Source organism: Botrytis fragariae (genome assembly GCF_013461495.1).
Source record: "Botrytis fragariae strain BVB16 chromosome Unknown tig00000045, whole genome shotgun sequence".
In the NCBI taxonomy this organism is placed as follows: Eukaryota; Fungi; Ascomycota; class Leotiomycetes; order Helotiales; family Sclerotiniaceae; genus Botrytis; species Botrytis fragariae.
This window is the reverse complement of record NW_023500991.1, coordinates 2,726,263-2,742,684: the sequence shown is the minus strand read 5'-3', so window position 1 is coordinate 2,742,684 and position 16,422 is coordinate 2,726,263. Positions and strand designations below refer to the sequence as shown.

The window sequence follows — 16,422 nt, the reverse complement described above, 5'->3', positions numbered from 1 at the left end:
TCCTTTACGATACTAGAATTCAATATAGACTAGATTAATATAATTTTATACTAACCATAGCAATAATCTCATTTCTAGTTTAACAGGTGTGTCCACTCTTAAGTGTTTCTTATTGAGACCTTCACTAGAAGAGCGTGCAGAAATTGAAAGAGTCACCAATATACAAAGCAACCCAAAAACAGCTTCAAGCCTTCAAGACAAATACAAATCTTATTGAATCATGAAATTGAGTGACTTCAAGCTCGAAAACGATATTTTACAACATAAACTATGCTGCACTCCCAATAAGTTCACTCAAATCGTCACCCTTCTTAATTTCCTTAACATCCATCCCTTTCACTCCCTCAACCCCCAAATCCCAAAGTTCATCTACCACCGCATCTCTAATACCCGGGAACTTATGGCAAAGCATCCCTAATAAGTTCTTATTCATTGCTTCTGGATATACCAATGCTAGACGACCAAAACATTTAATTGCTGCTTTACATTTGTCGATTCGAGAACTAAGGGCTTCTTTTGCGACTTGGGCGCACAGAAGTTGGTATTGACTAGATTCCAAGAACATTTTAGCAAATGGGCAAATCAATGAAGATGGTTGGGCTACTAACTCAACTGTGACATTCTGATACATAAGTCCCATATCTAGTAAAAGAGCGATAGTCTCTAGTGTACCAACTATCACCTTCTCATTCTTCCGATGATGGAATTTTAGATTTCTGACAAGTGCAGCTCCAATAAATTCTTTATTCGCTGGGGATTCTTCGCAGAAATCGATCAGAGCAGCGATGCTAACTCGGCGTAGATCTTCTGTTCCTGCGTGAGTTGAAGTTACAAATCCTTCTAGTAATTTATCCGTCCACGAAGGAAGCCATTGGAGTTCATTCGTGGTTGTGTTCGTAGATGGGCGATCTGTAGTTTGCAGGTCCAGTATAAACCGGAAATGTTCATAAGAAGAAATAGAATTTTGCTCAAAGAACAAAACCATGGGGCTGGATTACAAATTTGTTAGAAGTAAGAAAGGATATAGGGCAAATAGTCAACAAACCTAGACACAACCGTTGGAAGAATAGCTAAAAGAGCCTTTTTAGCTTCTGTTCGAACTTTATCCAACTTCTCCGTGCAAAGCCGTAGAAGCTTTCCAAATATTGTCGAGAATACTTCCATATTAGGAGAATCTTTTCTCAAATCTGTGGATAGGAAAATAGCAGCAGCTCCTTTGATCGCTTCTAGCCTGACTCGAGAACCAATATCACCTTGAGCTGGGTCCGTATGATAGTCATCAAGACCATGAGAAACGATATCCCAGAAATGAATAATATGACAACCGAGTGCTTTGCTTTCTTTTGCAAAGTGCGGAAGTAGCGCTAATCGTGTCTTGATATCGTAAACCCGTCTGGGGACGTTCTCAGTGGAACCCCAGCTCTCATGTATTGCAATAGGAATAGTGTTGATCCGATCATCTCGAGGAATTTCGGACACTTTATTCTTCAGATCGTTCCTAAATAATGAATATGAAATCAAGAGCATAGAAAAGGTCAATGGACTCTTAGTATTTCCGACTTGAGTAATCCGCGTTAGGATGCGATCGGTCTCGAGACCCCGATAGCTACCAGAGCCCCAAAAGAATGATCTACGATGACAAGCTGATAGAAAGGTCACCAAATCTTCAGACCCAGTATCGATAAAGTGTCCAATAAAGTTTCTAACGAGTGATTGGAAGGCCAAGATATTGCCGTTTGAATCATAGGAGCTGGCATCATTTCGACCATCGGAGGAGTCAAACACGCCCATGACATTGCCCAGTATTCCAGAGATTGTTTGATGACCGGAAGCACTAACCATATGTTCTGCGTAAGGTTCCTCATATTCAATCATAATGACCTTTCTCGTTTTCGAGTTACGTAACCATGACGATATATCTTTATTTACGGAAGGCGAACCAAGGTTACCTCCAAGTATTACCGATGTCCCAAATACACGGAAAGAATGAAAAACTACACAAGATAAAGCTTCGGCGATCAACTCAGGACGTCGCCAACCTTGTGGGGTGATAACATTTGATATGTAAGAAGTAAGCATCCTGAGTATTTGGTCTGAATATGCTTGGAAAGCAACAGTAAGATCGTCTCTTTCGTTAAAATTCGGACATTCAAGAATTGCAGCAGCTATGAAAAGTAGTACCCCATGTCGCTCATTAACCTGGCGAACAGTAAGATCATTGAGCTGTTGATCCAATGAACACAAAGTTTCGTAAGAACTTTTATATGTGGTAGGATTGTTGCTGGTATCTCTTGGAAAATTAATAAGACGGAATGCTTCAGCACAATTTCGTCTTGTGACAAGATCGGCATCACCAACTCCACGCCAGCCTCGGAGTGCTTCGAGAATTGCCACCCCATAGTGATGCCAGGATATTTCATCATCAGTTTTGTAGGCCAGTGAAGCGGCTGAAACCGCGACCTCTAATATAGCCCTAGATCGAAGAGCAACAGCATGGTAGTCAACAATTTGGACTAATTCGAGTGCTTCAATGATGGTATTTGGGTGACGACCTATCAATTCTTGAAGTGCCGCAGAAGCTCCTCGGCGAATGTTGCCAGCAGGATCCAGACATGCGGAAACAACGAGATGTGTTGCTAGAATTTGTATAGTAGAGCTAACATTCGCTGCATGACGAAACCCTTCGGATTTGATGTCAATATCTTGTAATTCCGCCGTAGAGTAACGTCGAGCCAAAGCCCATATTCCAAAGCATGCAGCATCTCGTACATTGGTTCCAATAGAGCTACCTGATGTCGACTTTCCCTCAAACGATAAAGCTTTGAGTAGAGAAACAATCACTTTATTAAGCAGTTGAGGGGGTGCTGCATGTCGATATAACAGATGGGATAGTGTCAATATTTGACCGTGCCAATTCAAAACATCGGTAGTTGGCAGCGCTTCTAACATTTCGAAAATTGCAAGCACAAATTCATAGGCCTGTTCAGGTTCGACTTTCAAGATAACGACGCTCAATGCTTTACTAGCGGCTAGCCTTACCGGTGTTGATGGATCCAATAGCGATTGTAACATAAAATCAACAGAGTCACTCAAAGTATCATCTATGGTTGTGAAAGATGGGCGTAAATTGAGCAAAGCAATACCACGGAAAATGTTCACGATAAATTTTCGCGCAACAGCGGAGCTTTGCACTTCTTTGCAAGATCGATCTGAGGATTCCACAAAGTTAAAGACTGCGTGAAATACTGGCTCTAAGCTAGAGTCCATATAAGGGGTATCCGTGGATGATTTGAGAACCCCAGAAAGAAAAGACAGAACGCCATTGATGTGATGTATATTTCGATTCGTGTTAATCGAATTCAACACAGATATTGCCCACATTATTGAAGAATTGAGGAGCCCAAGATCTTGCATATCCTTAAGGAGAACAACTCTCACTAGTAAGATCTTTGCAGCATCCTTTTCTTTCCCAGAGGATGAAAGATATTTGACAGCTAACGCAATAGATCGTAAGGCTACGCCGGGGGTGTTGGATGGCAATCTAAAATCTGAAAGATACAACTCAGCACCACTGGGCGGAGGACTAGCCGATAAGGAGTGGAGAGCGAAGGGGGCCATGATTAACTGTGAAAGCCACAGCAGAGTGATATATCGTTCCTCCCAGCCCCATACTTCTTCTGTTGACTTTTCGCAGGCGTCATCATCTATCCATGTACCCTTTTCCATAGCAGAAAGTAACAAATCAAGTAGTCTGACTTCAGTACTTAGGAACTGGACAATAACTTTCTCCCCCCTAACCTTACAAAATGTATAGAGTAATCGACAAATCGCTTTGGACAGAGGCATAAGAAGTTGGGCATGGGTCTCAGACTTCACAGGTGGTTTCGATATGGAGGTAATAAAAGCATCAGCTAGTATGGGTACCAATCGCTGAAGGTGTGGATCGAGAAGTTGAGGAAGCTCTTGGAAATTGTCTAGCTATGTGAAACTTTAGCAAATGGGATGTTGAGAGGTGAAGGATACATACCAATGCTGTCAACCTATCTGTCTCTCTTATGCGAACTCTTCTTCGTAATTGACCCTTATTAGTAACATTATAGAGGAATGGATGTAGTGATTTTTCGAAATCTTCCAAGAGCTCTCCCGACTCCCTCTGGAGTCGAACATCTTTATCATCATCTGCGGCGTCCATTATGAGTCTCTGAGGGAGAAGCTATGCGCCGCTTTGGGTTGAGCGTGCGTTTTCCTAGATCTTGGAATATGTCGGTATTGAATGATGGAGGTAAATCTTTACCACCTTTCGAAGTGCACTCTGATACTTCTTCTTCTTGATTGATCATTAATAGGATGATATTAAGCTTCCCGAGATAGGCACAGTATTACTTTTCATCAATAGTCATCATCCGCAGTATCATTTGTTATGATATTTGTGAAGATTCGTTTGGAAAGCATCATGTTTTCGAGATGGCCTTGCTCAACTACGACATTGTAAATAAAAAGATTTAGTGGGGTCGCGTTCACGCCAACGCCAGTGCCAACACCATTGGGAGAAAAGTCTCATCAATCATGTAGCGATGGCTTTCGTTAATAGAAATCCAATATTAAATCAATGGGTCTTTGTATTATCTCACAACCTCTCAAAAATCGATAATATCTTGTGGTAAAACATATGTCTCGATCTCGAGGAAATTAAAATATGTTTCTGAATTCTCATTGAATTTAGTCCTGTATGTACTGCATTTGTCACATATGCAACTTTCATATCTGATTCTTATTCACTTATCTGATCTCTATATAGATTGAAACGAAGTCGTTCTCCATAGCCGGCGAACTACTCGTAGTGGTTCCCTAGTCATTTACGCAGCAGTTACCTACGAGAACTTACTACACCGAGGTCTTTTGCCGTTTGTCGTCTTCAGTCGTCCTACATCTACCCCACCCCTATCGCTGGTCGTTGCGGAGAGGAACACACATACGGTAGGTTATATCTTTAGTTTTTATGCATCATCTCACTTAAAAAGCTGGAGCGTGAAACTTGAGATCATCAACCAACATCACTGATCATGGCTCACAAATTTCATATCAACACGACACATATCCACATGAAATGGGATAGATCTCTTACTCCCGCTTTAACGGTTGATTCTGGTTCCGAGATATCATTCGATCTACTCGATGGCGGTTCCAATCAAATCACCGACACCTCAGACATCACCGCAGTCCAAAACTTTGATGTCTCAAAGGGCGATCCCGCATTTGGTCCCGTCTACATCAATTCCGCTTCTCCAGGCGATGTTCTAAAAGTCGAATTTCTATCCCTCAGACCAGCTGATTATGGCTGGACGGCCTGTCTACCCGGCTCATTCGAATTTGGTCTTCTAGCCGACGAATATCCAGAAGCGTCTCTCAAGATATGGGATCTTTCAAAGGGAGAAGAATTTGCGGTGTTCAAAGAAGGAATACATATACCCATTAAACCTTTTTTGGGTGTAGTAGGGGTCGCACGTGGAGAGGAGGGTGAATTTTCGACGATTCCTCCTTATGACACTGGCGGGAACATCGATTGTAAATACATTACTCAAGGATCTGTTCTTTACCTTCCAGTCAAAGTTCCAGGCGCTTTGTTTAGTTGTGGAGATGGGCACGCTGCGCAAGGGGATGGAGAAGTTTGTGGAACGGCTATTGAGACACCTATGAAAGCTACGATTCGGTTGACAGTTGAAAAGGACAAACCCTGGGTTCAAAGTCCTCATTTCTTGATACCCCCTCAGCCAGTCACAGTGGATAAGGGAGAATATGCTGCACTGGGGATTGATAGTGATCTCAGAGAAGCAAGTAGGAAGGCATTGAGAGGATTGATAGCTTGGTTGGTAGCAGAAAAAGGCCTGGATAGCCAAGAAGCATATATGCTTAGCAGTGTGGCTGCGAATTTGAAGATCGCGGAGATTGTTGATATGCCAAATTATGCGGTGGCTTGTAGTTTACCTTTGAGCATCTTTGTTGGTGCTTCGTATGTTTGAAGTTGGAAAGGAGCCTTTCATATTCAGAGTATGAGAAGATTTCAATACGGAGTAGTTACTAGGTATTTACTGCCGCTTATCTCGTTAACATTTCCCCACGTACCGAATCTTCCGCCTCTCAACGATTTTCGGACTTCATATCTCATACATACACCGCGCACAGTACAAGTACTAATCCATTTCAAGAGAGATGGCACGCGACTCGAGATAACCAATCAAACATCTCTCATCGGGTTAATTGTCGAGTTCTCTTAGATTGATAACAGAAACGCTTAGATTCGGGGTAGGTGACATTTAGCTATCAAGTTCATTCTTTCACATGTTTTTCTACACTATCATGGATGCCCAGGGTTGATGTTGCCCAGATGAATGATACATCTAGATATATATCAAGGTTTGATTTACCAATCAAATATTCTGGATAGAATGATGTAAACTTTCAAATCTCAAAAACGGCCTCTTCGGGTATGTGGTTAGAGAAAAGTGGAAATATGCATTATGCATGCACCTTGTATGTACTTTCTGTGCTCTTGGGTAGTTTTTTATTTGTATACCTAGGTTCTTTCACCGTTCTAATACTAATATCCCGTCTTGCTTCTGTGAGTAACCTCCCCCTACACTAATTATATGCGTTGCGAATACCTTCATGTCTCCGAGTCCATCGAGATATCGATACCATTTAAATTTCTCGGGTCCTTACTAATTCACAAAGTAGCTCCCCTCCCCAACTTGCCAAGGCCACCTCCGCACCACCTGAGTACTGACATAGCTTCTCGCGTGGTTCCCCTGTCTTGTCATGTCCAACTATTCTCAACCATTAAGAGTTTGCAAAGTACAACAGTGCTTTTCCCACCCCTGTCTCAACCTTAGTTAATCCTGATCCTCGGAACTACACTTGCATGCATGAATTTTTTATCTGTCACTGGATTCCTTATCATCAACTCATTTGATATCCATTCCACTTTTTTCTGGCTTTCGTACTGTGTATAAGAATAGGTAAATAGATTTCCCTTGTAAATTTATACGTGGGGAATAGATGCGGGAAAAATGTCGTATGATTGTATCGTTATGCCGCATATCGTAAACGTTGTGATGTCAATCTTACCTTTACGAACCCGAGTCGAGGACAATGTCTCATATTGTGTACAATTTCATTGTTTACCATTCGATGTACAAGGACTTCCAGATCTTGTACCACGACGATGAGTCTCAGCTCTAGGCATCACCTTTTATACAAATTATAAGTAATGTTTTGTATAACAAATACTTCTTGGTTCAAGCCTCAATGTAGAACTGTACGAGGAGTTAGATCCAATAGTCTAGGGATCTCAAGAGTTACGGCTATTAAAGTCGTCAAATTTCACCGACATTTCATTATAGCCATCCTAGAAGATCATGTAGATCATCACAGCATTCATGCTAGATGACCTCAGGTACGAGAATGATACGTACATCGATACATTTGGAGAATACGAAGTCGTGGAGACACGATAACATGCCGCATTTTTCTTCAAAGGCTTCATCACTATTCAGTACTTGGCTGCGTAGTAAAAGTCCAAAGTTTGTATTGCTATCAATGCTAGATTGGAAGTTTTAGTAATTAGCGAGGCGCCTTACAGTGAGATTAATATGAAATGATTCGATATACTCCTTCAGGCTCGGTGCCATGCGTCAAACATTGCTATCAAAACTGTCCATTCATCACTTCATTATCGAGAATGTCACCACCACTTTACTGTGCCTCATTTCAACATGCCCTCGATATCAATACAAGTATCAAGCGAAAGCCAGCAACTACCCACCAACCACTTCGATTTTAGACCATAGACTTGATGAACCCGCCAAATTGTAATCCTATCCTGTGGGTCAGTGGCTGAAAGAGTTCTTATCTTTTCACCCTGTAATTCTATTTTGTACCCCCATTCTGAACTGATATGATAATAGATGATAATAAAATCCCCGGGACAGTGAAAATGCCTTGGACCTAACAGCTTTTTGGTGCCTTACCCGAGTGGATTCACTCTATAGGCAAAAGCTCCTTCATCTCATCCCACACTGATGAGTTCCCAAACTGCGGGTTGGATATTTTTTGACCGCGCCACTTGATGATGACGAATTAAATGATGATTGTTCCAATTGAAAGGATTATGATCATGATGGGAATGAGAGTCGAGTAGTTCTAACGGTTTCAAGAGTCTGAATAAGATATGATTACTGACACAGAAGTCTATCCATCTAATTCTCCTAATCTTCTCGATACGTTTGTGTCAGATGTCCTACCTGATAATATTAATTGCTACACTCTAACCCTTCCAAACTCAAACTGTCCAAATTCTAACTTGTACCTTAACTATTCCTCAATTCCGCATGGCCCCACGTTTATCAAAAGCAAGCTGCAAGCAAGACACAAGAACCATGACCCATTGAGCAATTATCATCCAGAAGCACACCAAGCACACCAAGCCCTTCAAGAATAACGACTAAATTTCGAGACTTCCTACTATTTGTTCCATCCAAATAGTCTATCATTGAAAAAACTCAGAATAGACTTTCTTGGCTTCAAACATATACACATATCTATCCTGAAAAGAGATAACATCTCTGCGGGAAATTCCCATCCAATACCAGCACCAGTCATCTAAATTCAGAAGTGGCCCCCGAGTCTACGGAGTATTAATCGAAGATTCTATCAATCATAAAAAATACCCAGCCCTGTGCGATACGAATCTCTATCTGGACGAGTATGAGAAGGGAAATTCAAGGAACCCCATACTAATTGACATATCCTTCACCGTCTCACCCAAGTCATCTCACTCATATTAACGCCAATACCATCCACTTCTGCGAACAATCCTTTTTAAATCTTTTGGCTACTTCAACCTTCGACAATCTTATCACTTCCTTCTCACCAGCAGTAACGAAATAACCAATTCGAATTCTTACAAACTCAACCCCTACCTACACACGAACATCATCTGTCACATTGAACTATCAATCTCCAAAACCTTCCGAATCATCTCCGCCATTATTGCACATTGTATTGCTCAAAAGCTTCCAGAACATCATTGAAACGAGGGATCACTAAGAGAGGAAGAGCGAAAATACCTTGGGACCATAACCCACAGTCCTACATTTTCCAAAACCTCCGAGATAGAATACTCGACTTCGAGTCCAATTCCTCTCGTTATTGTCATGCAACGGTCCATGCGCAACAATTATCGATACGATTCGCGACGGAATTTAAGAATTTCCCATTCCCATGGAAATATATGCAATCGAATATCCAACCACATCTCCCATTGAATTCAACACTCGAAAACACAAAAGCTGCGAAACAAGATAGACCCTCGCTCGTCCCCTCCACGGAGGTAGACGGGCGTGGTACTCAATTGCTCCGGTGGTGCCTCGATTTCTGACATATATCATTCATTATGACCATTTATTCCAGTCCACCACCAGCTCGAAGCTTCTACGACGATAAACCTACACTTCTTGTTTGTTGGTGGTGCACGTTATTTTCGGCCGTCATTATATTGTTCAGAGTTTGCGGACGATACATTAGAACGGAGAAACTTTTTAAAGAGGATTGGTTAGCTTTTGCTTGTTTGATCCCATTGTTTTGTCGCATGGGCCTTGTTCACGTTATTTTGTTATTGGGTACCAACAATGCGGTGATTGTGGATTTTGATGAAAGATCGTTGCAGAGAAGAGCGATTGGGAGTCGATTGGTTTTGGTATCCAGAGTTTTTTATGCGGCGACGTAGGTTTATTTTTACTTGATTTCAGCTTGCTTGCTTATTTCATTCCCCTCTTTTCTTATTCTCATACCCATTTAAACTCGATTCAATGACTGACCTACCTATCTACCTATCTCTAGACTCTGGATGCTTAAACTTACCATTAGTGAATTCTTCAAAAGGCTCACAATAAATATTTGGACAAGGTCACACGAAAGGACTTTAATCTTCATCCGATGGTTCCTCCTTGTCACATTTATCGCAGTCATAATAGCAGATATCTCCGAATGTCAACCCATCAATCATTATTGGCAAGTCACACCAGATCCAGGAGCAAAATGTCGTCAGGGATATGCACAACTCCTTACTATGGGGACCGTCAATGTATTGACTGATCTTCTCCTCGTTTTATTTCCCGTTCCTATCATTATTGGTTCCAAAATGAGGATTAAGAGGAAAATTCAGTTGGTGTTATTATTTGCAGGTTCGCTGATTCCGGCAGGAATAACACTTTACAGAATTCCACAGATTATCGATAGACATGGTCTTCAACAATATCGATCCTTGCTAGCATCAGTCGAGATTCTCTTCGCAACAACTGTCGCCAATGCGCTTATCCTAGGATCTTTCGTCCGAGACCGAGGAGTTAAGAAACACAAATTTAAATTTGGTTCCTTAACTGACACACTCGATCGGACTACTTCTCGCCGTGGAACCGTAGCTCGACAATGGGGCAGCGATGAAGATCTCGTCCGAGATCTAGGCCTAGGGGTAGATCCCGAATTGAGAGGGGAAGTTCATTCACCCCCTCGTCCCGCGCCAATGGCTGTAGCTGGGAACATTCCAGTAAGGAGTCATCGATTTGGATCAAATAGTTCGAATGATTGGCGGTTTCCAAGTGATACGAGTGATGAGATTGATTTCGTCAAACCAGCTCCTTCAAGACATGTTTCTGAAGATTTAACATCAATGATGTCACCACGTCGCGTATCATTTTTCGACGTCGGAGGATTACTCGATCAAGAATCTCCGAGAAGAATTAGTTCAACAAGAACAATGGATTCGGAATACACAGGCGAATCCAGTACGGCAGGCGAAGGTCCAGTATCCACAACTTGGTCTTACGAAAACGGTTTAAGTCCCGCTCCTCCACGACGCGGTTCCGCGGCCCTTTTGCAAGACATAGGAGGTTTATTGGGACCCCGAACGAGAATTCAAAGAGCGAGTATGGGATATGAGCTGGAAACAATTTTGCAGGAGAGAAATAATGGGCCTACTAGTCATCCGTCGCTTACTCATGCACATTCGGTGCCCCCACCTATCGATCATTTAGGGAGACAGCAGACTAATCTGAGTTTGCAAGATGTTGGGGGGCTTTTAGAAAGGTAATCATGGCTTCACACACCTACCCACACATTTACATACATACTTGTCACTGAGATGATCCGCATTTCTTCCATATCGTATTATATCTACTGTACCACTACTTTGTTTTCTATTTCAGCCTTTCTCCCTTCCAAGATTTATACCTGAATACTTCTTTCTATATTTCTTTTCACTTTGTTTTACTTTTACCTTTACCTTTACTTTAACCTTCCCTTTGTTGAGCACTCATAGCAAATATTACGAGATTATGAAAATTGGGCTGCATGTTAGGATTTGGATCCGATTTGAATTTGGATACGGAGCGGATTAGTGATTTAATCCACGGGTTTGGATTGGACGTAGGGCGTTATGGAGTATAACTTATACCACAGCTGGTTGTGTTGCAATGTGTTTGGTTTTGATTTTGCGTAGGGGGTCTTTTGTTAAAGCGGATGGATTCGAGATGAAAGATGGAGATGGCGATATGGATTCAGAGACGAGAGAGGTGTTTGAATTAACGAGTCAGGGATGCGAACGGATTGAGTGAGAGAATATCATATATATGCATACCAGCGTCTTATTCGTTCGAACATCTTTTGGTTTCATCTTCGAGAGATAGGATGGCACGTCATATTACATCATATCATGGGACGATATATAGACGGTATGCGAGCTGGATAGTGAACAGAGTAGATGAATAATAATAATGACTTCAAATCCATCCATCTTGAGGAGAGGGGATGGGTCAAGATAGTTGATCCCTTCGTGATCGAATGAGCATATCATACTGCTTAATGTTCTACAAGTGCAGAGTTTTATTATGCAGACTTTTATGAACTTGCGGAAACTGTCACTGCTACCTTGAAGTAGATTTACGAACTCATCATCATACCAAGCCATACCCAAATGCCACACGCATCAATTCCACCAAAAACTCACACTAAAGCTCGCACTCAATCCTCTCACATAATGCCACCACCCAACCGGAATATACAACACTTCTCCTTCTTCCAACACGCAATCCCAATATTTCGCACTGTCCGCTTCTGGGAATTTCTTCCTCTCTGCCTCTTGCTCTTCGACAGTACCATCCCATCCCTCCAAGACTCCAATATCCACCTCACTCGTATTACTCATGTCTATTCCCCCATCTTCTATACCTCTCGCGTATAATTTTGGAGTTTCTCTAGGTGGATAAAGACGCAAATATTTCTTCCCGACGACCTGTGCTAGGATATTATGATACGGATCCGTATGCAGCGGACTAATTGTACCAGCTGGTCCAAACCATGCGTTTATGAGCGGCTCTTCCAATTCTTCCATTTGTGTATATTTTTCTTTCAGCGCGGGAGAACACGATGAATGAGGTTGTGGTGGATAAACATAACAGTAATCCGGGATGGTTATGTCGTTTCGTAGAGATGGGATTTGGGAGAATAAGTTGTGTTGTGCTAGATAGCCTGTTTCTTTTGCTTCTCCTTCTTTGGCAGGGGATAACATGTATTCGGTCATGAAATCTTTGAAGGTGACAATTTTTTGGCCCCATCCGGAATCAACATAACTTCTACCTATTTCTATGGGGACTAAGCGTCGACCGCCAATGGTTTTAGATAGTAAGTATGAGGGACTAGACCATGGTTTTTGATTGCGTGCCGGCCATGGATCGATTGATCCAATTATAATGAGAGGTTCGGCTCCTAGTGTGCGATCTTGGGGTTGGTGCATATGTTTTACGAATTTGTCCATGTTTCCGTCATCGTTATTGATGTTGATTTCGTCGGAAGTTACTCGAGCGATGGGGTTCAACAGAGAAGGTGACGTGATTGAAATTGATGGAAAGCGGTCTTGATATGAAAATTCAAATCTTGAGCGTGAATCACTGCACGAAATTTTCTGACGTTTCGTGGGTGATTGTGTAGATCTATCATCATCTATCATTTCTTCATGAATCTTTTGTAAGAGACCCATCGCAAAATCAATTGCTAATCGCATTTTTTCCGATGCTGGAGCTCCGACCATGATCAATGCCATATCCATCGTCTCAACCATTTGGTCTATTACTCCATCATCTATGACATCCAGATTTGAATCTTCATTCTTCTTCTCATCCAGAGATAAGGATTTTCTAGAGGCAAGAGCAGAGAACTTCAGCAAACTTGCCTCGAGAAATAATGCCCTCCAACATTCTGGTACATCTTTAAAAGGAAATGCATAGAATTTCTCCTTAGCTAGAGCGAGTAAATCATCGAGCCTTTGGAGAGTCAATTCCTGATTACCTGTTTGAGTACGGATACAGCTACTCAGATGAGCGAGTAATTTTCTAATAGATTGACCACAAGACGCAAGAAGTTTTGATGTATTATCTGATGATCCTGATGATTCTCCAATGATTGATGAGCTGTTTGTTCGAGATGATGAACAGAAGGTTTGAAGACACAAATCAATTAAAATTTGTTTATTGGAAACCTGCATGTTGTCTATATCCATCACTGTTCCACCACAAAAATCTTTTGATGGATGATTGTTGTTTTTATCTCTAAATCTTTTGGTGGGTAGAAAGTTAGCAATTAGCAGGCTACTAAGCTCCCGCTTGCTTGTCTCCTTCTCGCCAATAATTTTAGCGGTTCGAGGAGGTCCTGTGAACGGTAATAGATACGTCACTCCAGACTTCACCTATAACGTTGTTGGTCAGAAATTGATCAATTCAGATCACTCCGATCTTGAAGTGTGCTTTATTATGTGTAACTTCGACTTTCCATACACCTATGTCTTCTGGGTCGGAATTAACTTTGCATTCTGATATGACAGTTCGTTTGGGAAAAGGCAAGGCTTAGAAAGCCGATACAAGAACATCATGATGGAAAGAGGAATGGTATACCCACAGTGGAATAGATAGAAAAAAATGGCGTGAATTATGATGAAATGTGACCAAGGGGAGAAGACTTCGAGTTGAATGGCAACAGCACGACTACCGAATTTGAAGTCACTATGAAGACTTGAAAAGGAAAATTGAAAGAGAAAAAGATCCCATTCGCACCTTTGGAAAGTCTAGAGAACGAGAATACCTTTTAGTTCTTCAAATATTTCATCAGTTAGGTTCAATGTAGAAGCTCACCGCGTCGGTAATTTCTCAAAAAATGACAAGAAATCGCCTGTTCACGTGAGATACGTCCGAGGTGATGAGTAATCGCGGAAATCTTCCGGGCACACCTTGATACCTCGGAGGTTGTACTACGGCCTCAAGTGTAAGCGAAAGGATAACTCAATAGCTTTGACGCGACGACTCCCAAGGTCTTGAAAATTGCACCCGATTTATTTGACTAGACATATCTATTTATGAAACATGCTATCCATTATCGGGAAAAACAGAGGCATCAAATGAGCTACGTTATCTGGAACATGTTACTGAAGGGATGATAGTTACCCGAGTATCGACTGCAAATCCCCTGATATAATTCGCTACCGAGCGGCCTACGAAGCTCAACAAGATAAGATACCGGTGCCTACCCAAGTAAATAAGCTTATCACCCCACAAATACCCCTCATTTCCTTCCTGTATTGTACACGGTCATCTTCAAAAATGCACGTAAGTCTGAAAGAGATCAGACCTCAACCAACCAGCTGGCGTCAATTAGCATAGCCGGCACTTCCGCAGGATCCTCATAGGCTCGGACATTGTATAAAATAGGGCGTGTGGTTGTACACTTATTATAAGCCACCCAACACCTATTTATAAAGAGGCTCCGGACTCCCCTCTATTACAATTGCCACTTCTGCTCACTTATAACATAACATTCTCTGGTTCTAGCTCTCATTCTTTACTCTCCATTCGATATTCAGCAATACACTCACAATCTGAATTTCAAAATGACCCCCCTTCAGCAACAACCCCATCCGAGCCCCTCAATACCGGCGCCGCCATTCCCACAACCTCTGACTCTACCCTCTCAACCCAAACTCATGAGCCTGGCCTCTCAAGAGAGCAAGCCCAGGCTCGTACCAAACGTATGAAATTGCCACTACGAACACCACTTGAAGATAAATATGCAGAGAGAGAATACCAAAAAGGGAGATTGGCGTTGGCTTTTAGGATTTTTGCCAAGTTGGGGTATGATGAGGGAGTTGCGGGGCATATTACTTTGAGGGTGAGTGAGGAGTTCTTTTCTCTTTTGGGGGGTACGGATGGATGTTGACGTTTGCGGATGAGCGCAATTGATTTTCAATTGGAAGTTGTAGATAGGAATTGGATATGGGAATGATGAGAATATTGAGTACAGAATACTAATAAGAATAGGATCCCGTTGAACCAACTAGTTTCTGGGTCAATCCATTTGGAGTAGCATGGCCACTTCTCCGAGCATCCGATTTAATTCTCGTCAACAAAGACGGAGACGTAGTTGACGGCGGTCCATGTCGATTATTAAATACGGCCGGTACATTTCCCTCCCCCTTCTCTTATCAAAAATCCACACTAACATCCCCTCCCCAAGCCTACATGATCCACCACGCCGTGCACACGGCGCGCCCCGAAATTAACGCAGTAGCCCACTCCCACTCCATCTACGGCCGGGCCTTCTGTTCCCTCGGCCGTCCCCTCGAAACCATCACCCAAGACGCCTGTTCTTTCCACAACGATCTCGCACTCTACTCATCTTTCCGCGGCATTGTCCTCGCATCCGAAGAAGGCCACGCTATCGCCTCCGCTCTCGGCAATAAAAAAGCTGCATTACTGCAAAACCATGGGTTACTCACTTGTGGAGAAACAATCGAAAGTGCAGTCTTCTGGTTCATGAGCTTGGAAAAATGCTGTCATGCGCAATTACTAGCTGATGCGGCAGCAGGGGGAAGGGGAGGAGAAACGATTAAAATCCAAGAGGATGACGCGGCGTATACCTATAAGACCGTGGGGACCGAGATGGCGGGTCATTTTAGTGCAAAGCCTGCTTTTGATATGATGGAGCATGAGAGTGGCACGGATTACAAGTGGTAGTGTAGGTGTAATAGAGGGGGTTGTGGATACCTATTCTGTTTTACTTGTGCATACTTTTTTGGACCTGGAATAGTGTTATTGCTTTCGCTGAATGTTCTTCTCATGGGGGCGAGCCCCTAAACCCCCATTGCTCGCTTTGCTCGGAGGAGGGTTTAATCCGATATTAGTTTGCCTCCATGGCAATGGCTCCCAGAGGGCCAGCGGAGCGTCATTTTGAAAGGAGTATTAAAATCTTTCAAAATGTGTATTCAAAATTCTACATCCTATTTCTGTAGCCACTTATCTATGCACCATCTATGCTTCTTTCACC

At 42.4% G+C, this 16,422-nt stretch overlaps 5 protein-coding genes across 5 annotated transcripts; 3 read left to right on the top strand and 2 right to left on the bottom strand.

Annotated features, from left to right (window-relative positions):
• Positions 1-268: 268 nt before the first annotated feature.
• Positions 269-4,192, bottom strand: Bfra_004009 (putative small nuclear ribonucleoprotein; the record flags this gene model as incomplete). The annotated part of the gene is made up of 3 exons (XM_037334415.1): positions 269-989; positions 1,046-3,978; positions 4,028-4,192. The coding sequence occupies 3 exons, from the start codon at positions 4,190-4,192 to the stop codon at positions 269-271; spliced, it is 3,819 nt and encodes a 1,272-aa protein (XP_037194502.1).
• Positions 4,193-5,063: 871 nt separating this feature from the next.
• Positions 5,064-6,020, top strand: Bfra_004008 (putative acetamidase formamidase protein; the record flags this gene model as incomplete). The annotated part of the gene is made up of 1 exon (XM_037334414.1): positions 5,064-6,020. The coding sequence occupies one exon, from the start codon at positions 5,064-5,066 to the stop codon at positions 6,018-6,020; it is 957 nt and encodes a 318-aa protein (XP_037194501.1).
• A 3,431-nt stretch (positions 6,021-9,451) lies between these two features.
• On the top strand, positions 9,452-11,146 carry Bfra_004007 (putative pth11-like integral membrane protein; the record flags this gene model as incomplete). The annotated part of the gene is made up of 2 exons (XM_037334413.1): positions 9,452-9,780; positions 9,898-11,146. 2 exons carry the CDS (start codon positions 9,452-9,454, stop codon positions 11,144-11,146), a joined length of 1,578 nt encoding a protein of 525 aa, XP_037194500.1.
• An 894-nt stretch (positions 11,147-12,040) lies between these two features.
• Bfra_004006 (putative domain-containing protein 5 protein) lies at positions 12,041-13,594 on the bottom strand (the record flags this gene model as incomplete). The annotated part of the gene is made up of 1 exon (XM_037334412.1): positions 12,041-13,594. The coding sequence occupies one exon, from the start codon at positions 13,592-13,594 to the stop codon at positions 12,041-12,043; it is 1,554 nt and encodes a 517-aa protein (XP_037194499.1).
• A 1,108-nt stretch (positions 13,595-14,702) lies between these two features.
• Bfra_004005 (putative class ii aldolase adducin domain-containing protein) lies at positions 14,703-16,112 on the top strand (the record flags this gene model as incomplete). The annotated part of the gene is made up of 4 exons (XM_037334411.1): positions 14,703-14,708; positions 14,863-15,267; positions 15,417-15,555; positions 15,613-16,112. The coding sequence occupies 4 exons, from the start codon at positions 14,703-14,705 to the stop codon at positions 16,110-16,112; spliced, it is 1,050 nt and encodes a 349-aa protein (XP_037194498.1).
• Between the last annotated feature and the right edge of the window lie 310 nt (positions 16,113-16,422).